This window comes from Malaclemys terrapin, chromosome 16, assembly GCF_027887155.1.
Source record: "Malaclemys terrapin pileata isolate rMalTer1 chromosome 16, rMalTer1.hap1, whole genome shotgun sequence".
Lineage (NCBI taxonomy): Eukaryota > Metazoa > Chordata > Testudines > Emydidae > Malaclemys > Malaclemys terrapin.
In genome coordinates this window covers 14134356-14159387 of record NC_071520.1, presented here as the reverse complement: position 1 = coordinate 14159387, position 25032 = coordinate 14134356, and the positions used below count along the sequence as shown (strand labels likewise).

Genomic DNA, 25032 nt, shown 5'->3' with positions numbered 1-25032 from the left:
TGAGGAAACTACCATGAATGAAAACAGGGGCTTATTAAGCGAGGTCTTAGCCACCAGAAAGTGTATTTTTACATTTGTTTGTTTGTTTGTTTGTAACCCTTTCTGATTTTAATTTCTTCTACTTGGTATCACATAAAACCTATGGCTTTTTTTTAATAAACTTGGTTACGTTTACTATAAACCAATTCAGGGCCGTGTTTGAAGGGAAGGGTGTATTTACCCCAGTTAAAATTAATACGCTGGGATGTATGGACTCTTTAAAAGAGCAGCAAACTTAATATCTTCTGTGAACGTACAGTGGCAGGAGCTCTGCATTGCAGAGAAAGATCTCGGAGGTGCTCCAGGCGGCCGTTCACTGGCTGAGCGTTACCTGCTGGGCGAGGTTTGGGCTGGGAGAGCCGTGAGGAGTTTGCTGGTGAGGAAGACAGACTGGGGTGGGAGGGATCTGATGCACAGTCTAGTCTTCAGCACAGCTCGCTCTTGGCTAACACAGTGACTCACAGTTCTGGGCGTCCCCAGCGGCCTGTTACACAGGGTTAGTGAGTGCGAGAAAGAAAAGTTACTCTGGTGTTATATCGCGGTGAGAACTCAATAAACAAATTTTTATTCTACGAAACTGAAAAGAGCTCTTCGACTAGCTCAGAAAAAGCCCCATCTCATGCTGTCAAACATCTTCTCCCCCTTCCAGACTAGCCATGCACAGTGGGGGTATTTCAACTTCTGCTTGTCTTGCTGTAGAAGCTATTCGTCAGACTCCAGCCCTGGCAAAGAAAAGTGCAGCAGGAATTCCACACTCTAGTGCTGAGGCACCACCTAGCGCCTGGGCTCCCAGGGACGTTCTTGGGAAACTTTCATTTGCTCCTTCTTTAGAATCCCTGTCAAATACAGGAGCCCCAGGGACACAATTCTCTCCTTTACCCCCAGGGAACCTGTCATCAGGCCAGGCTACTTCCCACACTCCAAAGCAGGCGCTGCCACACCCAGCCCTTGGCAAGGAGGATTATTTTCCTTAGCAGAAGTTAGCAAACAAACAGAAAAACAGTCTTTTAACTCATTCCCTAGCTTCACGGCCACCCCACCAGGGTTTCTGGCTCTACCTGTTCCTAGCAACTTCCTCATTTCAGTCAGCTCTGCCCCCTTCCATGAGCAGCCACCCCAGAGCTGCTTCTCTGAGCCCAGGCCCCCAGTTCCGGGGCACACCACTAGCTCTACTGCAGAGTGACTTTCCCTCCCCCGAAGTCCAGCCTGTCTCAGCTCATTACCCATTGTTAGCCCTTTATAGACCCAGCTGTAACCCAGCCGTCTAATTGGCTGGATTAGCCCCACCTGCTCTGATCCAGGGTCATGGGCTGAATCTACCCACAGGGACCAGCTACCCTGCACAGAGCCCCAATGAAGTCCCCTAAGAGAAGGATTTGGCCTAGTTGGCAGTTGTTTCAGTGCAGGATGGTGACCGATTGCCCTGACAGAGGAATGCAGCTGGAGCCCTGGAGTGTCTCTTTCCCCTCACACAAACAGATGCTCAATACATGCGGGGAACTCCTGGGTCTGGAGAGAATCCCCTGGAGCTGAGCAGGAGACATCCTGGGTTTCCGTTATAATTATTATGATGCCATGTATTAATAATCCCCCCCACTGTGTGACTGGGGGCCTTTTACACAGGTTGGCATGACACCAAACAGCAGCTTCACCCCATTTTCCTCATGACCCTTCTCAGCACCTGACCCAGTTCCCCTGAGCACACTAGGAATGAGGAACAGCCCATACACCTGGGACCTGACTTTCCAAAAGCTGGGACCTGAACTCCGCCTGCATTTTTGTCCTTGCATTTGTGCACCTGCTTTGCAGCTGTAATTCCCAACACTGCACACACACACCCCTGCTATGGAAGGAGATGGACAGCCAGGCCCCCGTCTCATCATTCGTATGCACACACTGAGTCATGGACAACTGCAGCGTGCAGGAGTGTCGGCGACAAGCACACGTCCCAGCAGGGATGATGATGTGATGTGCTCTGGCCTGGCCCAGTTCTACCAGGTGCAGAGCACTCTCCGCTCCCAGTGCCCAGTGGGAGCTGGGAGTGCTGTGCACCTCCCAGGAGCTGCTCAGCCCCCAGCAGGATCGGGGCCTAAGTGGCCAGGCTCAGACGTATTCCTGGCAGGACCAAATTCTGTAGTCAAAGCTCCGTCCCAGGCAATGCCCAGAGAGCAGACACATCCCAGCCAAACCCAGGGGACAGAGCGAGGGACAGGTGATAGTGATAGAACAAACCTGGGAAATACCTTTCAAGTAAGTGGAGCTGAGAAATATGTCGCCCATTTAAACTGGAGAAAAGGGGGGGCTTAATTCTCTGTGGTCCGAGGGTGGAGTAGAATAATTTTTCATTAAGGGATTTCACCTGGATTCTCTGTGCTGGCTAAATACCCCTGTCCCATCAGGTGCCTGGAGAAGACAATTGCCAGTGATCTCACTAACAGACTTACACAAACTACACTGCTGGGCACGGTAGGATGTGCATGTGCATTTGCTCTCTGTGCATGACAAGCAGAGCGAATACCTTCATGGTCAAACCTGCCATGTGTGCAGGACAAAACTTCCCCCTCTGCACGTTCTCCTGCTTCCCTTCATAGCAGAAGTGCAGGGTGACAGACTCACCCAGTGTACATCCAATTCCATCACGCCCTGGGAAATTCACTCTTCAACACCAGCTACGCACAGTGCAATGGGCAGACATCGCCATCTAAAGGCCAAAATGAGAACAACAGTGATACCCACTTTACTAGTGATAGTATCAACTGTCACAACACTGGGAGAGGGGACTGGTAAAAAGAGGTGATAAACTATGTTCATTTATTTCCAAACCTACTGAGCTTTCCCTGGTACTAAACTCTGAAGAGAGACCTTGGGACACCGATAGTGGTGGGTGGAAGAACAGTTCTGGCTTAGAAACGACTATCAGTACAAGCAGTAACCTCTGCTGTGATTTATCCTGGTCATTACTTGGTCTCTGGGACCCAGCTCTGTGTTTACAGGGAGATCCAACACTGCGTGTGGAAGGGAAAGCCCATCGCAGGGAATCAGAGCGGAGAAGGTTTTGTCACGTATATGGTTGAATACACTAGTGGATAGTGTTCCTTCAGCTGAGATGGATTCACGTTACTTGTAACCCTGAGCCCTTTACTTGTTATTTATCACTGAGGGGGCAGAACTGTTCCTGACTGTTCAGACGCTGGGAGGAGAGCTCTGGGGGGCTGAGAGGGGGGAAGGGCTGTCTGTGCAGCCTGCAGAGGCCAAGTAAGGAACCAACACGTAAAAGCTGCTTTGTCCCTCTGCAAAGGCTGTGAAGAGGGACAGGAGGAGACATTCCCTCTCAGACTGTGGGAGGCTGGAGTTCTCAGTGCCCAATCATCAGCTGATTTGTTGAAAGTAAAATGCAAAGCTCTGCTTAGAGTGTGGGACCCAGTTGTGCACAGCCTGGTGAGGGGCGGTTTTTGTCTCAGTTCCCCATCTGATTGTGTCACAGTGAGTTACCCATAGCTGCTACCAATGCTATAATCTGCACCACAGTAATAAGTGGCCTCATCCTCTGGCTGGATGTTGGTGATGGTTAAATACCGAATGGCGCCGGAACTAGAAACAGTGAATCGATCTGGGACTCCGTCTCCTTTGGTGCTAGAGCCGTACCAAAGGAACCGAGGGGCCTGCCCATCTCTTTGTTGGTACCATCCAACGTTGTAGCTGCTGTGCTGACTGCTCAGAGTGCAGGAGAGTTTCACGGTGTTTCCCAAGGACACCGAGTCTGCAGGCGGCTGGGTCAGCGTGGGCTGCGAGCTGGCCCCTGGAACAAGGACAGGAATTGATTGATTATCATATTTGAGTTAAATACAGAAACAGAATCCAGGAGCAAGGAAGTGGTAATGAATGAGGGAAACACAAAAAAAGAGCTTCCTAAAGCACCGCGTGTGTTAAACCCTCCCCCTCTCTCACCTGAGCAGTACGTGAGCAGCGTGAGGAGCAGAGGGGCCCAGACCATGGTGGGAATCCAGACGCGCTCGGCTCCCTGAGGCAAACGGGTCTGTGGCTGGGACCCTCCGATTCTCTCTTAAACCCCCAGCGCTGGAGAACGGCCCCTTCATGCAAATCAGCTCCCTGCTCACTGGCTGCTGCTGCCAGCACCTCCCTCCTACTGAGAGGAGCAAGAGGCTGTTAAAGGGGAGCTCACGTGGCGCTGGGAGCCAGGGGTGCTCAGATCTGACAGGGATGAGAGACGTATAGGGGCCTTCATAAGATAGAGAATTACTGTTCCCCTGTGACATCGCTTGGCCAGCTCCAATGGTAAATTCCACCCCAGTCCCCAACTTGTCCCCTATAGGGTGACCAGACAACAAATCTGAAAAATTGGGACGGGGGTGGGGGGTAATAGATGCTTATGTAAGAAAAAGCTCCAAAAATCAGGACTTTCCCTATAAAATCGAGACATCTGGTCACCCTAGTCCCCTATAAACCGCCTCCTGCCTCACAGTGAAATTGTGCACAGAGCACACTTTGCTTCTCTGCTAGCAATGATCAGTCACACTCCACATCGTGATCACCGCAGGGAGTTCAGAGGACAGTCTTTATGGCCAGGCCGGAGCATAAAACAAAAGGAACTGAGCCCAACTCTTCTCCCGGTGAATTCAACGGCAAATCTCCCACCGGCTGCCGTTGTGCAGGATCGGGCCCATGGTTTGCATTTTCAGGGAGGATTATTTAATCTGCCTTTGATCAGGCTCCAAGCCCAAAAAACGCAACCAGCTGAAGCTGAGACACAAGTGCGGCCAAGGAGAGGAGAAGGGATTTCCTAACGATAGGGCTCCGTGAATCCCTGTTGACCACGTGGCTCTCAGAGGCCAGCACAGAGGCTGGACTGGGTCAGCGTGTGCAGAGGACTCTGCCAAAGGCCCCATGGCCAGCATCACCGGGCACGATGTCATAAAGGGCAATGGGCAGGCCAGCCCGCAAAGTGCCAGCATCGTTATTCATCATTAGTTAGTTCTTATTACACACAGAGCAACCGACAGACCCTGCCCCAAAGAGCTGACGGGCTAGGAGCCATCCATGTCATTAGCTGCTTCATCTCCAGGAGCCCAGGGGCTTGTGGATGAAATAAAATTACTGCAACGACCCCCAGCTTCCAGCTGTTACTCAGGGGAATAGGCCTGTCAATACAAATCATGTGTGCTTAGGTGATCCATGGTGAGCTGCACATGGACGTGTGCAAAAAGGGAGGTTCAATTCCATCACTGTCGCTTCTGAGAATCAGGGTCATTCTCCATCATGACATTCATTTTAGAGAGTCTAGAAATCCTCTCTGGGTGGGAGCAAGACGGCCCCATATAACGCCCACAACAAACCTAGCAGCATCGTCTCTACTCCGTGCGCTCCTAGCAAATCGTCCTGGGGCCTAACATCACAGGGTTCGACTGCCGCAGTTCCCTGGGGTTTGGGTAGATGGGAGATACGTGTCCTGGTCTATGGCAGCCCATACTGTCCTGTGAGCAGTGCGGGGACTTGGGCAGCACAGAGGACAGCTAGTGATCCAGTGAACAGCTGGTGTGTTTTCTGTGAGGAATAGAAAGGGGTCAGTCCATGCAGTTCTGTTACAACAAACTGCCCGAGGGAGAAATGTCTTCATGGACATAGAGCCTCCTAGCCAATTCACAGACCCCTTTTCTAATTTCCTGCATGATACTGAAGGGAAACTCTCTCAGCCTCTTGTATGACAGGATCATTGTGGGGACTGTTCAAGTGATTGTTACATCCAAACTGGTCTTCATGAAGTTCCTTCCTTCCCCAATTCACAGACCCCCTCGGAAGCCTGTGAGCTGTTGCTATGTGCTAATTCAGCCTGTATTTTACACCTAACATGGATTTTGGCAAGTCCCTGATTGTTTTCTGATCACTAGCTGGGGCTTTGCACAATGCACGATTTCCTTACTACAGCTTTCAGCTTGTCATGATCTGCAGACCACGAGTCCGGGGAAAGGGAGGTTTTGGGCTTAGTTCCCCATCTGAATGTATCATTGGGACACATCAGTACCCTCAGGCACACCACAGGAGTAAGTGGCCTCATCCTCTGGCTGGATGTTGGTGATGGTTAAATAGGGAACGGCCCCAGAGCTGGGAACAGTGAATCGATCTGGGACCCCGTCTCCTTTGGTGCTAGAGCCGGACCAAAGGAACCGAGGGGCCTGCCCATCTCTTTGTTGGTACCATCCAACGTTGTAGCTGCTGTGCTCACTGCTCAGAGTGCAGGAGAGTTTCACGGTGTTTCCCAAGGACACTGAGTCTGCAGGCGGCTGGGTCAGCGTGGGCTGCGAGCTGGCCCCTGGGACAAGGACAGGAATTAACTGATTATCATATTTGAGTTAAATACACAAACAGAACTGAGGAGCAAGGAACTGGTAATGAGGGAGGGAAACAGAAAAAAAGAACTTCCTAAAGCACCGTGTGTGTTAAACCCTCCCCTTATAGTACCTGAGCAGTACGTGAGCAGTGTGAGGAGCAGAGGGGCCCAGACCATGGTGGGAATCCAGACGAGCTCGGCTTATGAGGCAAACGGGTCTGTGGCTGGGACCCTCCGATTCTCTCTTAAACCCCCAGAGCTGGAGAACGGCCCCTTCATGCAAATCTGCTCCCTGGCTGCTGCTCTGGGCACCTGCCCAATGTCCAGCCTCCCCTGACAGGGGCAGGTCACAGGGCTCTGTCTGGGCCAGGATATAAAAATGATCCTGTTCCTGTTCCATAAACAGCCCAGCTCCTCGGGCGGGGGCAGATGTCACTCTGCTCCTGACAACTCCTGGATTATTTTCAAGAGCCCTCGGGGAACTAGTGACAGAGACACTGCAGCTGCTGCTGACATTCCAGTCATATGCCCACAGACTGGCCTCCCGGTGCCTCCTCCAAACTCTTCCTCCTGCAGCCTGAGCTCCCCGTTCCAGCTTCCCTGCAGGTTGCTCCAGGACAGGCAGGAAGCGGCTGATTATCTATGTGCTATGGAGGAAGAGGTGGCGAGATTTGATGAGGCTGAATGAGCAGAGGAGCAGGAGGTGGTGGTGGGGAGGCAGGAGTCCGAGATGATCCCCACATCGTCGCTGGCATTGGAGAAGGCAGGAAGTGGAGGGGGCTGAGGAGTTACTATGAGAAGTTTGGGCTTGGCTGTGTGTAGCTGGAGCTGGCAATGAGCCGCCCGAGCCAAGAGTCAGAGACAGGCACGTGCATGGTGCTGGCTGGAGGGGGACGAGTCACACGTGGGGAGGGAAATTTGTGAGTCCCGAGCACGGAAATGACGTGTGAAGCAATGGGGGCGGGTCGCACACCCAGGGAATGGGGTCGGGGGGAAGAGGCAGGGACGAGGCCAGAGCCCTGTGGAGTCCCACGGGGTAGTTGGGGGGGGGGGGTGGAGGAGACATCGCTGAGGGAGCAGAGAGAAATGAGAGGAGAACTCGTTCCCTGTGTCTACACTAATGTTCCTCGGGAAATCTCCTGCCGTTACACCCCACTGGTGCTAGCAGTAATGGTGGCCCTAGTGTGGACAGTGTTTTACCCCCATGTCACCTAACCCTGCTCAGAGCAGGGGGCAGGGCACTGCTGGGGGGTTATGGAAGGTGCTAGTGTCAGGCCAGGCTCTAGAGGACGGGGGTCAGTGAGGAGGGGGAGCTTTGGGACACAGCCACAAACACTCCTGCTTTGGCTAGGACAGCCCCGGCCTTCCCTGCAGCGGGACACTGACTCTGCAGCCAGCAGATGAACTTTTCTATTGAGGTTCTTATGCCGCAACCATCACTGCGGTACCTGAGCACCGAGACTGGCCCACGGGGAACTAGACATGGCCATGGGCCAGTGGCTTGCTGGGCTGCAGGGGCCATGGAGGAGCAGGGGCCATGGAGGCACTAATGAACTTCTGGAGGGGACCAGGGAAGCTGCAAAGCAACTGGGATGGGGGCAGGGAGGAGGTTCTCGGGAGGAGGGATTTTGATATCATCTATTATCTGATACACCCTGTACCTGGACACTTCATGCAACCCCGGCAACTGTAATAGACTAAGGGATCTGATAGATCTTTCCTACATTACCTCTAACTTCCAGGCCATTCAGGGTGTTGTTAAGCTCGTGGGAACTATGTTAGAGGAGACGTGTCTCTTTACCCAAGGAGCATGTGGCCATCTGGTCCCAGTGGGAACTAGGTAGCGGTAGGTCTGTAACACAGAGATATGAAAGGCTGGAAAAGATGCTCCTTGTAGAGACTGAGCAGCTGCCATCTCCCCCAGACAGAGTGAATGGGGAATGGGTGGAGCAGCGCCCCCTGCTGACAGCAAACGGCTGAAATTCCTTAGAAGGAGCAATCAGTGTCTCATCTACTGCAGGTGGAAACCAAACTGTGCAGCCAGTGCAGAGCCCAGGCTGGAGGAGATGACGGGGGAAGACAGGGAAGGTTTTTGTCTCAGTTCCCCATCTGGCTGGATCACTGTGAGTCCAACTACTACTGCCGGTATACACAACACAGTAATAGTCAGCCTCATCCTCTGCCTGGACACCGGTGATGGTCAGGGCAGCGTTGTTACCGGATATGGACCCAGAGAACCGGGCAGGGATCCCGGAGGGTCTGGTATTGGTGTTGCATATAAGCTGCCGAGGAGCAGTGCCAGGTTTGTGCTGGTGCCAGGCTGGATAGTTGCTGGTGGTGACGGCTCCAGTGCTCAGGCTGCAGGACAGAGTGACAGCCCCTCCTGGGGTCACCGACATCGAGGGCTCCTGAGTCACCACGGGCTGCGAACTGACCCCTGAAATCAACATTACAAACACACTCAGCACCAGGACTCTGGATCCTCACAGACAAACCTCCTCACCTGCAAGTCTCCTTAATGTTTTTGTCACTAAAGCAAACAATTCCCTCACCTGAGCAGTACGTGAGCAGCGTGAGGAGCAGAGGGGCCCAGGCCATGGTGGATCCAGACGAGCTCGGCGTCCTGAGGCAAACGGGTCTGTGGCTGGGACCCTCCGATTCTCTCTTAAACCCCCAGCGCTGGAGAACGGCCCCTTCATGCAAATCCATTCTCTGTTCATTGGCTGTAGGTCTTTGAAAATATAAATCCTGATTTTAACAAGAACACAGACACGTTTCAAATTTAACCTCAAATTTATTTTAAATAAATTTTTTTCTTAAAAAAGTCACTCATAAAATTGTACATTTTCACGTATTATTTCAAGTTCAAATTGAAACAGGGTTTTGCTGTTATTGATTTTATACAAGGGGCTTTACTTTAACTTACTTCTTGAATAATATTTTGAACAACCAGATGCTGCTAGACTGCCAAGTTGTGTCTAACTGCCTGTGCAGGGAGCTAGATCTAGGAAAAGGTTTATTGTTAGTGATGGGGAATCACACGTTTACAAACTGCGCATGTAGGAGAATAAATCTGGTCACTATTTAGTCTCTCAGACCAAATAATTTCTTAGCTACAGCTGCTGCCTACAGCCTATCTGCATGGAAGCAAACATATAAATGTTACATGGTGCCAAACACGCTGTAATGATTGTCATCTAGTTTATCACCAAGGACTGACCAGGAAAACTCTAGAACTAAAGCAGGAACCTCAATATCTTGAGCCAAAAGACTAAGGGGTAGATTTTTAAAGGTGTCGAGTGACATTTTTGTGCGTCTAAATCCCTTTACGTGGGCAGAAGGGGATGTCAGTTGCGTGTGGGTACAGCTAGGGGTGCTCAGATCTGAATTTGGCCTTTACTCTGTGAACGGCCGTTACGGAGCTGCTGGGAGGAGTCGTTAGCGTAACGTTAGCGCAGCACGTCTGACGTGTAGAGAGCAGTGGATGAGCTTTGCATCGCTGGGCACACAGATATTTTCTATCACATGCACATGGAGAGGGGTCACTGCCGCCACCACTGCAGTGCAGCCAGGCCAGCGTCCCCCATGCTGCCCCTCACGCGTGGACACGCACCCTGGGAACACCCCCAGAACTAACTCATTCCCCTCCTGCCACCCTCCTTCCAGCTCCCCTTTGCCGTGATGCCAAGAAACAAACTGACAGCAGTGAGGCCATGGGTGTGCTGAGACCCTCCCCATCCCGCTGCCAGGATTGTCTCAGGCCAGTATGTCGCCCCCTGTTGTCTCTTGTCTCATACTGAGATTGTTCGCTTCTTAGCCAGGACCGTCTCTGTGTTCTGTGTTTGTACAGAGCTCAGCACAACGGGGACCTGGGCCATGACCTGTCCTCCCAGGGGCTACAGAAATACACATACGTAATAATCACAGTGATGCAGCCATCTCTGATGGACATTGCTGTGCAACATTTTGCAGAGATGTTCAGCATTAAATTTAATATCAATTAATTGAAATGTAATTAAGAAAACACTTTGCAAATTCATACCCAGCAATTACGCTGAGAAATGGTTCATGAATCTACAAAGTAAATCAGTACATTTGGGTGCTTCGGACCCCTGTGTCTCCTCCTCCCCCACCACTCGGTCTGAATGGAGGATCTGAAAGGACGCAGCTGTTCAAACACCACCAGACTCTTGAAGACAAATGCGTGCTAAACCGTTACTTTATGCCCTAGAAACTATTTACAACACAAGTGTAGTGTGACAGCGCCCCCTGGTGCCCAGTCAGAACTGAACCACATGCAGAAGAGTAAATGAGGAAAATCCAGGTATATCTCAAATCACATTTTATTCTCTCCAGTCTCTTTAGTTTAAGGAGAGATTCATTCTAGTTCCCAGCTGCACGAAGCTCAGGTTTAGCCTTAGGAATGTGGCTGTCTTTAGACTCCTCTTGCGTGTTAATATTTTATATCTAGAAACATCATGGACTCAGGAACCCCCTATAACTCACCAGAGAAGTACAGGGCAGGGTTCTGGAGAGGAGAGGGCATGCAGGGGAAGGGATTCTTTCTATTCAGTTTTCAGAGTAGCAGCCTGTGTTAGTCTGTATTCACATATATGCATCCGAAGAAGTGGGCAGTAGCCCACGAAAGCTTATGCTCTAATAAATTTGTTAGTCTCTAAGGTGCCACAAGTACTCCTGTTCTTTCTACTCAGTGGAAGCTTTGGTCTCCGTTAACACAATCATTGGCAGGCTCACGCTTTCCTAACGTGTCCTGGATCTTCTTATATCAAAAGAAACTGAACCACATTTCCTTCATGTGTGAAAGGCTCCTCTCAGCCCCAGACACCATGTGCTGCCTTTGACTTGCTCTGCCTTTGATATTTGTAAGGGGCTTTTCCCCATGAGATCTAAGGCAATCTGAACTCTGGCCTGTATGGTTCATACCCCCATACTTAGTAGCTCTGTATTGGCTGAGGGATGAATTAACCCCCAGGTGCCTTGATTAATTTGATCATTCAACAGGCTCACCCCTTCCTAATTTCACCTATTCTTCACGTGCTGATGGAACAGTTGTTTCCAGACTTGTCTGGGTTTACGTGTATATATAAATCCCATCGTTACACTGAGAAGTGGTTCATAAATCTACAACATAAGTCAATACATCTGCGTTCCGTCAACCCTCTGTCTCATCCCTCCCCCACCCAGTGTGTCTGCAGGAGGGGTTTGAACAGATGCAGCTCTCTGATCACCACAGCCTGTTGCACACACCCTGGAAGGTAAATGTGTATTAAACAGTTACTGTAGTTCATTACCAACAGTTCACAAGTGCAGGGAGACAGCGCCCTCTTGTGCCCAGAGGCATAGATGCACCATGTTGCTATACTGCCCTACAGCACCTGGGGAAAATCCAGCTGCTTCTCGCATCCCATTGAATTCTCTCCAATCTCTGGAGTTGAAGGAGAGATTCATGACAGGTCCCAGCTACATCCAGACCAGTTTGCCATTTGTGAGTGTGGCTGTGTGTTACTGTGTTCCTCCAACTCACCTCCTGGGCTAATATTTACATGTAGGAATAGCTAGGACTTGGGAACCCCAGTGACTCCTCAGATACACGTACAGCAGGCCTGGGGCGAGTGGTGGGGTCTTTACTACTCAGTTGCTCTCAATGTGGCTTTTGTGGCTTCTTTCACCTGGTCATTTTGCAGGCTCAGCCTTTCTTAATGGAGCTGTTTGTATCATAGCCAGATCCGTCCCTTTCCTACCTGGCTCGGCTTGTGTGTGCAATACCTGGGCTCTGGGATCTAACACCCCGCTCCGCAGACTCTGAGTTTCACTGAAGAATGAGCTGGTATTTAATAGACACAAACTACCTCCTCTCACAGCATGGATCTGGGAACTGGATTTTGGAATGTTTTCTTTAGGATTATAACAGAATCTCATTGCTGCCGGAGCACTGCATTGCAGGGGTCAAATCCTGGTCCCATTGAAAGAAATGATAAAACTGCTGTTCAGTTCAGTGGGACAAAGACTTTGCCCTACATTTCTGGAGCTTGATCAAGTTAGTGAGCTGAAATCACAGGGAGTGGGACAGCGCATGGGGACACACTTCACTGCTTTCAGAGTGGGTGAATGATCATAACTTAGCGCTGAGACATGATGAACTCATACAGCGTTGGAAGAGGAAAGAGCTGGTTTTTGTGAGTTCCCCATCTGGCTGTGTCATAGTGCAGCACCACCCCTGCAGCACAATAATAGTCAGCCTCATCCTCTGCTTAGACGCTGGTGATGGTTAAGTAGCAGGTTGTATTAGAGGCGTCTTTGGAACCAGCAGAACGATTGGGGACCCCAGAGCCCTGGTGCTTGTCAGAGTCAGTGTTTTACCTCAGCAGGTTTCTTGGGTTTCTCCCCTCATTCTACTGATATCATGAAACTCTTCCAAATGTGGATCCACTGCTAAGGACGCAGGAGAGTTTAACTGTGTTTCCACTGACACTGAGGGGGGCTGAGTCAGAATAAACTGGTGTAATTTAAACCAAACCAGAAAAGAGAAACCCTCTCCTTCACCCAAGCCATACGTGAGCAGCGTGAGGAGCAGAGGGGCCCAGGCCATGGTGGGGAATCCAGACGCGCTCAGCTTCCTGAGGCAAACGGGTCCCTGGCTGGGACCCTCCGATTCTCTCTTAAACCCCCAGCGCTGGAGAACGGCCCCTTCATGCAAATCTGCTCCCTGGCTTCTGTTGCCAGCACGTCCCCTCCTCAGAAGAACAAGAAATGGTTAAAGGAGGGTGTGACTCTAGCTACCCCTAGGTTCACACCCTGCACACTACTGCGATAATATCGGTACAAAATATGCCTTGCGAGGTATCATCTGAACCCTAGTAACACACTGGTTTCTAATGTCATGGAGAAATATATGTGACAGTGCTGGATGTGGAATTACGGATACTCACTAATATTATGCTTTAAAGCCTGTGACTTTAAGGTGTTTAAACAAGGCCTGGCAGGAGGGGTTAATAAGCAGGTTTTCTCCAGACAAAGGAAAGAGGCCAACACCTCAGACCAGGTGTGGTCAGATTCAAGGGGCTATTCATTTGTATCAGGGGTTTGCAGGAAGAGACACTTTGCATTGTAAAAGTCACTAGTGGGCGAGTGGGGGGAGGCAGCATGCAGCCTACACCAGATGTGTGGTGTCCATACCCAGCCGGGAACAGGAGCTGTAACGGGGATACATGTCAGAAGGACACATTTCAAAGGTTTATTGGACTATACAGAGAGGGGAAGCAAATGCCTAAGTTCCTTCACCTGAGGAGACAAGGAAAACCAGTGCCTTGGCTCCCTGGGGATCCCAGCTGAGAGCTAGCCAGCTATTGCTGGGGAAGGGAAGACTGGTGAGGAAACTACCATGAACGAAAACAGGGGCTTATTAAGCGAGGTCTTATCCACCAGAAAGTGTATTTTTACATTTGTTTGTTTGTTTGTAACCCTTTCGGATTTTATTTCTTCTACTTGGTATCACATAAAACCTATGGCTTTTGTTTAATAAACTTGGTTATGTTTACTATAAACCAATTCAGGGCCGTGTTTGAAGGGAAGGGTGTATTTACCCCAGTTAAAATTAATAACCTGGGATGTATGGACTCTTTAAAAGAGCAGCAAACTTAATATCTTCTGTGAACCTACAGTGGCAGGGGCTCTGCATTGCAGAGAAAGATCTCGGAGGTGCTCCAGGCGGCCGTTCACTGGCTGAGCGTTACCTGCTGGGCGAGGTTTGGGCTGGGAGAGCCGTGAGGAGTTTGCTGGTGAGGAAGACAGACTGGGGTGGGAGGGATCTGATGCACAGTCTAGTCTTCAGCACAGCTCGCTCTTGGCTAACACAGTGGCTCACAGTTCTGGGCATCCCCAGCAGCCTGTTACACAGGGTTAGTGACTGCGAGAAGGAAAAGTTACTCTGGTGTTATATCGCGGTGAGAGCTCAATAAACAAATTTTTATTCTACGAAACTGAAAAGAGCTCTCTGACTAGCTCAGAAAAAGCCCCATCTCATGCTGTCAAACATCTTCTCCCCCTTCCAGACTAGCCGTGCACAGTGGGGGTATTTCAACTTCTGCTTGTCTTGCTGTAGAAGACATTCGTCAGACTCCAGCCCTGGCAAAGAAAAGTGCAGCAGGAATTCCACACTCTAGTGCTGAGGCACCACCTAGCGCCTGGGCTCCCAGGGACCTTCTTGGGAAAGTTCCATTTGCTCCTTCTTTAGAATCCCTGTCAAACACAGGAGCCCCAGGGACACAACTCTCCTTTACCCCCAGGGAACCTGTCATCAGGTCAGGCTAGTCCCCAGACTCCAAAATAGGCGCTGCCACACCCAGCCCTTGGCAAGGAGGGTTATTTTCCTTAGCAGAAGTTAGCAAACAAACAGAAAAACAGTCTTTTAACTCATTCTCTAGCTTCACGGCCACCCCACCAGGGTTTCTGGCTCTACCTGTTCCTAGCAACTTGCTCATTTCAGTCAGCTCTGCCCCCTTCCACGAGCAGCCACCCCAGAGCTGCTTCTCTGAGCTCAGGCCCCCAGTTCCGGGTCACACCACTAGCTCTACTGCAGAGTGACTTTCCCTCCCATGAAGTCCAGCCTGTCTCAGCTCATTACCCACTGTCAGCCCTTTATAGGCCCAGCTGTAACCCAGCCCTCTTTAATTGGCTGGATTAGCCTCACCTGCTCTGATCCAGGGTCATGGGCTGAATCTACCCACAGGGACCAGCTACCCTGCACAGAGCCCCCATGAAGTCCCCTAAGAGAAGGATTTGGCCTAGTTGGCAGTTGTTTCAGTGCAGGATGGTGACCGATTGCCCTGACGGAGGAATGCAGCTGGAGCCCTGGAATGTCTCTTTCCCCTCACACAAACAGATGCTCAATGCGTGCGGGGAGCTCCTGGGTCTGGAGAGAATCCCCTGGAGATGAGCAGGAGACATCCCGGGTTTCTGTTATAATTATTATGATGCCATGTATTAATAATCCCCCCCACTGTGTGACTGGGGGCCTTTTACACAGGTTGGCATGACACCAAACAGCAGCTTCACCCCATTTTCCTCATGACCCTTCTCAGCACCTGACCCAGTTCCCCTGAGCACACTAGGAATGAGGAACAGCCCGTACACCTGGGACCTGACTTTCCAAGAGCTGGGACCTGAACTCCGCCTGCATTTTTGTCCTTGCATTTGTGCACCTGCTTTGCAGCTGTAATTCCCAACACTGCACACACACACCCCTGCTATGGAAGGAGATGGACAGCCAGGCCCCCGTCTCATCATTCGTATGCACACACTGAGTCATGGACAACTGCAGCGTGCAGGAGTGTCGGCGACAAGCACACCTCCCAGCAGGGATGATAATGTGATGTGCTCTGGCCTGGCCCAGTTCTACCAGGTGCAGAGCACTCTCCGCTCCCAGTGCCCAGTGGGAGCTGGGAGTGCTGTGCACCTCCCAGGAGCTGCTCAGCCCCCAGCAGGATCGGGGCCTAAGTGGCCAGGCTCAGACGTATTCCTGGCAGGACCAAATTCTGGAGTCAAAGCTCCGTCCCAGGCAATGCCCAGGGAGCAGACACATCCCAGCCAAACCCAGGGGTCAGAGCGAGGGACAGGTGATAGTGATAGAACAAACCTGGGAAATACCTTTCAAGTAAGTGGAGCTGAGAAATATGTCGCCCATTTAAACTGGAGAAAAGGGGGGGCTTAATTCTCTGTGGTCCGAGGGAGGAGTAGAATAATTTTTCATTAAGGGATTTCACTTGGATTCTCTGTGCTGGCTAAATACCCCGTCCCATCAGGTGCCTGAAGTAGACAATTGCCAGTGATCTCACTAACAGACTTACACAAACTACACTGCTGGGCACAGTAGGATGTGCATGTGCATTTGCTCTCTGTGCATGACAAGCAGAGCGAATACCTTCATGGTCAAACCTGCCATGTGTGCAGGACAAAACTTCCCCCTCTGCACGTTCTCATGCTTCCCTTCATAGCAGAAGTGCAGGGTGACAGACTCACCCAGTGTACATCCAGTTCCATCAGGCCCTGGGAAATTCACTCTTCAACACCAGCTACGCACAGTGCAATGGGCAGACATCGCCATCTAAAGGCCAAAATGAGAACAACAGTGATACCCACTTTACTAGTGATAGTATCAAGTGTCACAACACTGGAAGAGGGGACTGGTAAAAAGAGGTGATAAACAATGTTCATTTATTTCCAAACCTACTGAGCTTTCCCTGGTACTAAACTCTGAAGAGAGACCTTGGGACACGGATAGTGGTGGGTGGAAGAACAGTTCTGGCTTAGAAACGACTATCAGTACAGGCAGTAACCTCTGCTGTGATTTATCCTGGTCTTTACTTGGTCTCTGGGACCCAGCTCTGTGTTTACAGGGAGATCCAACACTGCATGTGGAAGGGAAAGCCCATCGCAGGGAATCAGAGCGGAGAAGGTTTTGTCACGTATATGGTTGAATACAGCAGTCGATAGCGTTCCTTCAGCTGAGATGGATTCACGTTACTTGTAACCCCGAGCCTTTTACTTGTTATTTATCACCGAGGGGGGGAACTGTTCCTGACTGTTCAGACGCTGGGAGGAGAACTCTGGGGGGCTGAGAGGGGGGAAGGGCTGTCTGTGCAGCCTGCAGGGCCAAGTAGGGAAGCAACACGTAAAAGCTGCTTTGTCCCTCTGCAAAGGCTGTGAAGAGGGACAGGAGGAGACATTCCCTCTCAGACTGTGGGAGGCTGGAGTTCTCAGTGTCCAACAATCAGCTGATTTGTTGAAAGTAAAATGCAAAGCTCTGCGTAGAGAGTGGAACCCAGTTGTGCACAGCCTGGGTGAGGGGAGGTTTTTGTCTCAGTTCCCCATCTGATTGTGTCATGGTGAGTTACCCATTGCTATCACCTGTACCACAGTAATAAGTGGCCTCATCCTCTGGCTGGACCTTGGTGATGGTTAAATAGCGAATGGCTCCAGAGCTGGAAACAGTGAATCGATCTGGGACCCCGTCTCCTTTGATGCTAGAGCCATACCAAAGGAACCGAGGGGCCTGCCCATCTCTTTGTTGGTACCATCCAACGTTGTAGCTGCTGTGCTGACTGCTCAGAGTGCAGGAGAGTTTCACGGTGTTTCCCAAGGACACTGAGTCTGCAGGCGGCTGGGTCAGCGTGGGCTGCGAGCTGGCCCCTGGAACAAGGACAGGAATTAACTGATTATCACAGTTTGGTTACATACGGCAACAGAATCAAGGGCAAGAAACAGGAAATGGGGAAAACAGAAAAAAAGAGCTTCCTAAAGCACAGTGTGTTAAACCCTCCCCCTCTCTCACCTGAGCAGTAAATGAGCAGCGCGAGGAGCAGAGGGGCCCAGGCCATGGTGGGAATCCAGACGCGCTCGGCTCCCTGAGGCAAACGGGTCTGTGGCTGGAACCCTCCGATTCTCTCTTAAACCCCCAGCGCTGGAGAACGGCCCCTTCATGCAAATCAGCTCCTTGCTCACTGGCTGCTGCCGCCAGCACCTCCCTGCTCCTGCCTCTGAGAGGAGCAAGAGGCTGTTAAAGGGGAGCTCACATGGCCCTGGGAGCCAGGGGGTGCTCAGATCTGAGAGGGATGAGAGACGTATAGGGGCCTTCATAAGATGGAGAGAGAATTACTGTTCCCCTGTGACACTGCTTGGCCAGCTCCAATGGTAAATTCCACCCCAGTTCCCAACTTGTCCCCTATAAACTGCCTCCTCCTCATAGTGAAATCGTGCACAGAGCACACTTTGCTTCTCTGCTAGCAGTGATCGGTCACACTCCACATCGTGATCACCGCGGGGAGTTCAGAGGACAGTCTTTATGGCCAGGCCGGAGCATAAAACAAAAGGAACTGAGCCCAACTCTGCTCCCGGTGAATTCAACGGCAAATCTCCCAACGGCTGCAGTTGTGCAGGATCGGGCCTGTGGTTTGCATTTTCAGGGAGGATTATTTAATCTGCCTTTGATCAGGCTCCAAGCCCAAAAAACGCAACCAGCTGAAGCTGAGACACAAGTGCGGCCAAGGAGAGGAGAAGGGATTTCCAAAGATAGGGCTCCATGAATCCCTGTTGACCACGTGGCTCTCAGAGGCCAGCACAGGGGCTGGACTTGGGCCAGCGTGTGCAGAGGACTTTGCCAAAGCCCCCATGGCCAGCATCATCGGGCACGATGTCATAAAGGGCAATGGGCAGGTCCTGGCAGGAAAGTGTCCCATGGGACGGGTGATCAGATGCCCGTGTGCAGCCGAACCTCCTTCCAGCCCGCAAAGTGCCAGCATCGTTATTCATCATTAGTTAGTTCTTATTACACACAGAGCAACCGACAGACCCTGCCCCAAAGAGCTGACGGGCTAGGAGCCATCAATGTCATTAGCTGCTTCATCTCCAGGAGCCCAGGGGCTTGTGGATGAAATAAAATTACTGCAACGACCCCCAGCTACCAGCCATTACTCAGGCATTTCAATACAAGTCACATGTGCTTAGAGGATCTGCGGTGAGTGGTACATGGACGCGTGCCAAGGGGGAGGTTTAATTCCATCACTGTCGCTTTTGGGAATCAGGGTCATTCTCCATCATGACATTCATTTTGGTGAGTCTAGAAATCCTCTCTGGGTGGGAGCAAGACAACCCCATATAACATCCAAAACCAAAGCTAGCAGCAGCCCATCTACTCCGTGCACTCCTAGCAAATCGTGTCCTGCTCTATGGCAGCCCATACTGTCCTGTGAGCAGAGCGGGGACTTGGGCAGCACAGAGGACAGCTAGTGATCCAGTGAACACCTGGTGTGTTTTCCCTCCAGCTTTCCAAGTGGGCCAGTAATGCAGAGGGAACATAGCTGGCGGGTCCTGCTGCTGGCCGGATCCCTGCTCGCCAGTCGCCCACCCACCCAACAGTGAGTGACTGGGGAGGGGGTCCAGCAATGGCCAACAATGGGGGTGGGGGTGCAAGGCTGGTGGCAGTACGTGGGGCCAGCCACTGCCCATGCTGGTCCATCAGTGCAGCCCCCACTCCGTGCTGGTTCTCAGCCAGCAGGGCCACATCCCCCATCCTATTTCCAGCTTACGCTGACTGCCCGCTGTGAGCTGCGGTGGCTGGTGAGTGTGGACTGGCACCAGGCGGCAGTCGGTTACATGTTGCCTCTGCTGCCTATCCATCGGCCCTTTACGTGCTTCCCTTCTCACTGTCCTCTCCCTGCTTTGCCCCTTCGATCCCCCTCAGCCCCACTGCTCCTCCATATCCCCCCCACCCCAGCAGGGCGCGTCCCACTTCCAGCACCATGTGGAGAACCAGCCCCTGGCCAGAGCGCTCAGCTCACCAACAGCCTGGCAGGAGGCTCCTTCCTTCCCCCACTGCCTCTGGCTGAGCCAGCGCCATGGGAAGGCAAACAGAAAGAACCCAACTCTTCAGTATTTCTTTTTAACAGAGGCTCAGTCAACTTGATGTTAATTTGAACATTTGTACTGCATAGTTCTGCTTGCCATTGAACTCACTTGAATACGAATAGGTTTACCACGTGTCCTGTATTCAGCATAGGGAAATACGGTCACCCTACACAGGCTGAGGTTATTTGTCTCAGTTCCCCCTCTCCCTGCATCTCTGTGGTTACAGCCAGATGCTACCACTGCCAAGACCTCCAGCACAATAATAATCAGCCTCGTCCTCTGCCTGGACCCCGGTGATGGTTAAATAAGCCGTGTTCCTGGAGGAGTCTTTACAGCCAGTGAACCGATCTGGGATCCCATCACCTCTGTTGCTGGTTTCATACAGCACAAAGCGAGGGGCTTGGCTAGGTTTCTGCTGGTACCAGGTTATAGGGTAACTGCCAATGCTGTACCCACTGCTCATGGCACAGGAGAGTTTAGCTGTTTGGTCCAGCGACACTGACTCTGTAGACGGCTGAGTCAAGACGTACTGGGAGCTCGACCCTGAGAGAAGGGAACAAACAGAGCAAAATAAAAATTCAACGTCTCTCTGCCAGGGCTAATTCTAAAGAGACTATGTTAGATCTCAAATACCGTCCAGTGTTACAATAATAAAGTAAATACGACCCTTCCCCGCAGAGCACCCGAGCAGTAAGTGAGCAGCGTGAGGAGCAGAGGGGCCCAAGCCATGGTGGGAATCCAGACGAGCTCGGCTTCCTGAGGCAAACGGATCTGTGGCTGGGACCCTCCAATTCTCTCTTAAACCCCCAGTGCTGGAGAACGGCCCCTTCATGCAAATCTGCTCCCTGGCTGCTGCTCTGACAGGGGCAGGTCACAGGGCTCTGTCTGGGTCAGGATATAAAAATAATCCTGTTCCTGTTCCATAAATGGCCCAGCTCCTCGGGCGGGGGCAGGTGTCACTCTGCTCCTGCCAACTCCTGGACTATTTTCAAAAGTCCTTTATTACTTCTTTGGCTGTAACTCTCTCCTAAGGGATGTCCCCAACCTGCACCAAACCTGCTGTGAACAGACAGGCTCACTGGGGAAATGTCTCTGTTTCCAGTTCATGCACAGAGGAGTTAGGAACTCTGGGAAGGATGGTCTCTTCCCACCCTACATTTCTATCATTCTACGAATCTAAGGTTTCGGTGACTTTCTCTGCCCAGTTACAGAATTTAGCTGGATGTTCAAACCTTCCCTCCTACTCCCACCCCGCCCACCATGGCCCGCATCGCTCTGAAAGGCTGTTTGAAACCACAACGAGGCTTTGGGTCTGGCATGCTCGATTGCAGCTGCCATCTTGGATCTGCTCTTTGGTCCACTTCTATGGAAGTATTAAACATTTCTCTTTGTTGTCACAGTTGGTACAAGAGCTCTCTCTGGACACTGACACAGCCCCATCACTGGAGTATCTGACGGGAAGGCCAATTTGTAGCTGCTTCAAAATCAAACACCCTGTCTTTGCCTCCCACACGCCCATCTGAGTGATGTCACCAGCATCACCACAGGTGAGACGTCACAGCCTCGCCGGAACCCACATTTCCTCATCTCTGAGGTGCAGTGACACACGTTTTCAGTAGGAGGATTTGAGTGGCAGAGCTCCAAAGCAGCTCTCCCTTCATTCCTGCTCTCTCAGACCACAGATGAATGGGCAATTGAAACCGTTTCTACAGCTGGTTTGGAACTCAGCCACACACAGGACTCTGTAGTGTGCCCAAATCAAGCCCTTACCACCAACTTTTTAGAAGGTCAGTGTTGAGTCCAAAGAATGCTCCTTTGTTGGCATTTATTCAGAGGTCCTGTGTACCTGCCCATACTGAACATTGTCCCCCTCCCACGGCCTTGCCTCCCCTTGGCCGGGATTCACTATCTCGCTGTGTGTAGCTACTAACCATTTCCACAAATTGTGCTGGAGTCTCCGTGGGAGCCACAGTCCACAAAGGTCATTGGACCATGCATGTCTCTTAATAACCTGAGCACTCCTCAGTGGCGACATGGTGGAGAAACCAGTGTTCCCCCAGGTTTCTCCAACTCCCCAGGCCCACATCACTCTCCCTCAGGGAAAGGAAAGATGCAGCTGGCGGAACAATGAGGTCTAGAAACAAACTGGAAAAGCAATAGGAACCGCTGTCATATTTAACGATTCCCAGGGCTAACATGACACAATCCCAGAACTCCCAGCAGTACCAGGAGAGGGCAGCAGGACCCACGGGGTCTTGGGCCGTGGGTTCTACCTTGAAGCCTGGCCTTCTTAGAGCAGGCTGACTGCTCAGTCAGAGTCTGGCAGGGCTGGTGAGGCCCCTCCCTCCAGGTGGTCTGGTTCTCTCTTGCTTCCCTTTGGAACAAAAGAACTGCCACACTTGACTAAGTGTAAAAGTTAGGTTCTGTGTAATATACAGAGATATTTAATACAAGGAAGGGTGAGTGTTCCTGGCTGTGCTTCTCAGCAGGGGTGGGGGAGACTGCCCTTGTAATTGTGCACCTGCTTTGCACGTGTAATTCCCAAAGCTGTACCTGCACATCCCTGCTATGGAAGGAGATGGAGAGTCAGGCCCCAGTCTAGTCATTTGTGTGCACAGATACTGATTCATGTACAACTGCAGTGACTGCGTGGACAAGCGCACCCAGCAAACGCACATACGAGTAGAGGCTATATTGTGCTCCAGACTGGCCCGATTCCACCAGGAGCAGCGCACCCTCCATTCCTGATGCCTGCAGTGGGAGCTGAGAGTGCTATGCACCTCCCAGGAGCTGCTCAACCCCCACCAGGATCAGGGCCTCAGTGGCCAGGCTCAAACATATTCCTGGAGGACCTAATTACAGAGTCAAAGCCCGGCCCCCAATGAGCAGAGGCCCCCAGCCCATTGCAGGAACCATGATGATGGAGCAATGACAGCAAAACAATTAATTTGGGAAATATGTTTAAAGCATGAGGACTGAGAAATACATTGCACATTTAAACTGGAGAAAGAGGGGAGTTTAATTCTCTTAGTTTTCCTGCGGAGAATTAGGTCCATTTTTCATTATGGAATTAACATCCTGGATTTTAAAAATCCTCTCTGTAGTGGATAAATACCTCTCTCCCACTGAATAACTGCATTAGAGAATTGCCAATGATCCCACTAACAGTATTACACAAACAGCACTGCTGGGCGGGGTAGGATATGCATGTGCGAGTGCTCTCTGTGCATGACGAGCAAGTGAATACCTTCATGGTCAAACCTGCCATCCATGCAGGAGCAAAATGTCCTCCTCTGCACATTCGCCTGCTTCCATTCACAGCAGATGCACAGAGAGCACAGAACCACCCTGTATTTATCTAATTCCATCACACACCAGGGACCTGCTCACCTGTACCAGCTACACACAGTATAATGGGCAGACTAACCCCTGGGCCATGAATTGTGTCCCTGGGCTAGTTAGAACAGTGTGGCTATGCACGCTGCCGTTCAGTGCCTGGCAGGGAGACAGAGCGCCACCCATTGTGGGAATGAAGCTTCGCAGAGTGCACATTTATTTATGACAAGAATGAGCCTCAGGAAATGACACTCTGCACTTGCATATATTCAAAATAAACCCCCAAGTGAAGAGAGCTGTTTGCTCTTATCCAGTCCACTGGAGCACTTTTCTCCTAGCGCTTGAGCATGATGCTTGAATAAATCAGTTTTGCTGCAACATCCGTTGCAATAGCTGTGATAGACAGGGCCAGCAAGTCACTCCTGGCTGAAGGAACTATGAGAATAGAGCTTAATATGCTTCTGTAATGAGGTGACACCCCTTCAGGGGCTGGAAAGGGATTAATAGTCAATGAATTATGGTACAGGTGCAGTAGATGTACCTAATTAGTTACTTCAAGTTCTCAGCAAGAGAGCCGGGGGTGCACCAGGTAATAACTTATTGGACGCCTGGGCCGGATAAAAAGGAGAGAGTTCAGTCTGAAGGGTGGAACCACCGAGAGCAAAGGGGCCACAGCACAGGGGCCTGAGCCAGAGTCCACAGGAGAGCAGAGACCTCAGGGAGGCAGCCTGAGGGGCCAGCGCTCAATATCAGAGCTTGGGGAGACGAGAAAGGAGATTGGAGACCGAGCCCAAATGAAGGGCTGATCACTGAGAGACTTTGGGACGTTAGTTTGAGCTTTTTTACCCCCAAAAGGATTCCCACTTAGGCGCTGGAACAAAGATGTCTGCAACTTTGGGCCCTGACACCAGGGGGCACTCACGAGTCTAGGGGCACCATTTCCCGTGCCAATCTTGAGAAACAACCAGGATCGCTAAATCTTTCAGGACAGGGAGGATCTTAGGAAAATGACAAGCACAGTCGAGATCAGTGGCTCTCAAACTGTGGTGCTTGGAATGCTCACTGGGGGTGAGAGGACATGGTGCTGGCTCCTCCTCCTGGTTTCTAGGTGCTAAATTGCATCAAAATTGCTATAAATACATTCAGTTCTTTTGCATTTCCATGTCAACCATCATTGTGTGGTTGCCACAGGGACACTATCGATCACAAATCAGAGGGGAGGTGGTCATCACAATCATGAATGGGAGGCAAAATATCGCCCAAGACAATCTCTCCATTCAGGCGTGGTCCCCCCTGCTGTGACAAAGTTGGAGAACCTTTGTCTAGATTACACCAAACAAGAAGCCCTCAGAACAGAAGTGTGAAACCTGCAGGACACAAAGAATGCTCTGGGAATGGACTTCTATATTCTGGCTTGCAGTTCGTGCTGGAATGCTTCCCATGCCCCTAACAGCGTTGTTTGACAATATACATCCCTCAAGCTGCTTTTGAAAAGGCATCTGCCAGTCTGTTTCTGCAGTGTCACAAGCTTCACAGCTGGCAGCCAAAGGTTTCCAGATGTTCTTAGATTTATGAGTGATTTCAACCAATCAAATGATTATGGCAAGCCAGTGATGAGACTAAAAGGTGTGTGTAACGCACTGTAACGCAAAATAGCATGCCTGGGAAATACCAGAACAGCACTTAAGAACAACACTTATTACTGATCCAGCCAGACATCACATAGGTCCTTCCCAGACTTAATGATTCCAGGGTTCACTCTCTGTTAAACACCTGCCATCACCTACCATCATTACATCAATCTTTGCCAGCCACTGGGCTGCTCTGATTCACAGTTGCGCCTCACTTCCTCAAAATGTCTACAACTGGGTGACGGACAAGAGCTTTTC

General features: G+C 51.1%; 5 gene segments (V, D, J or C); all 5 read right to left on the bottom strand.

The window, feature by feature from the left end:
* Nucleotides 1-3527: 3527 nt before the first annotated feature.
* On the bottom strand, nt 3528-4059 carry LOC128824843 (immunoglobulin lambda variable 9-49-like). The segment is given in 2 exon segments: nt 3528-3838; nt 3988-4059. Coding segments are annotated over 2 exon segments (357 nt in total).
* A 1220-nt stretch (nt 4060-5279) lies between these two features.
* Nucleotides 5280-6562, bottom strand: LOC128824842 (immunoglobulin lambda variable 9-49-like). The segment is given in 3 exon segments: nt 5280-5350; nt 6080-6367; nt 6517-6562. Coding segments are annotated over 3 exon segments (405 nt in total).
* Nucleotides 6563-7176: 614 nt separating this feature from the next.
* On the bottom strand, nt 7177-8983 carry LOC128824841 (immunoglobulin lambda variable 8-61-like). The segment is given in 3 exon segments: nt 7177-7268; nt 8508-8822; nt 8938-8983. Coding segments are annotated over 3 exon segments (453 nt in total).
* Nucleotides 8984-16636: 7653 nt separating this feature from the next.
* On the bottom strand, nt 16637-17800 carry LOC128824546 (immunoglobulin lambda variable 4-60-like). The segment is given in 2 exon segments: nt 16637-17593; nt 17736-17800. Coding segments are annotated over 2 exon segments (345 nt in total).
* A 2227-nt stretch (nt 17801-20027) lies between these two features.
* On the bottom strand, nt 20028-21145 carry LOC128824840 (immunoglobulin lambda variable 3-19-like). The segment is given in 2 exon segments: nt 20028-20350; nt 21067-21145. Coding segments are annotated over 2 exon segments (402 nt in total).
* Between the last annotated feature and the right edge of the window lie 3887 nt (nt 21146-25032).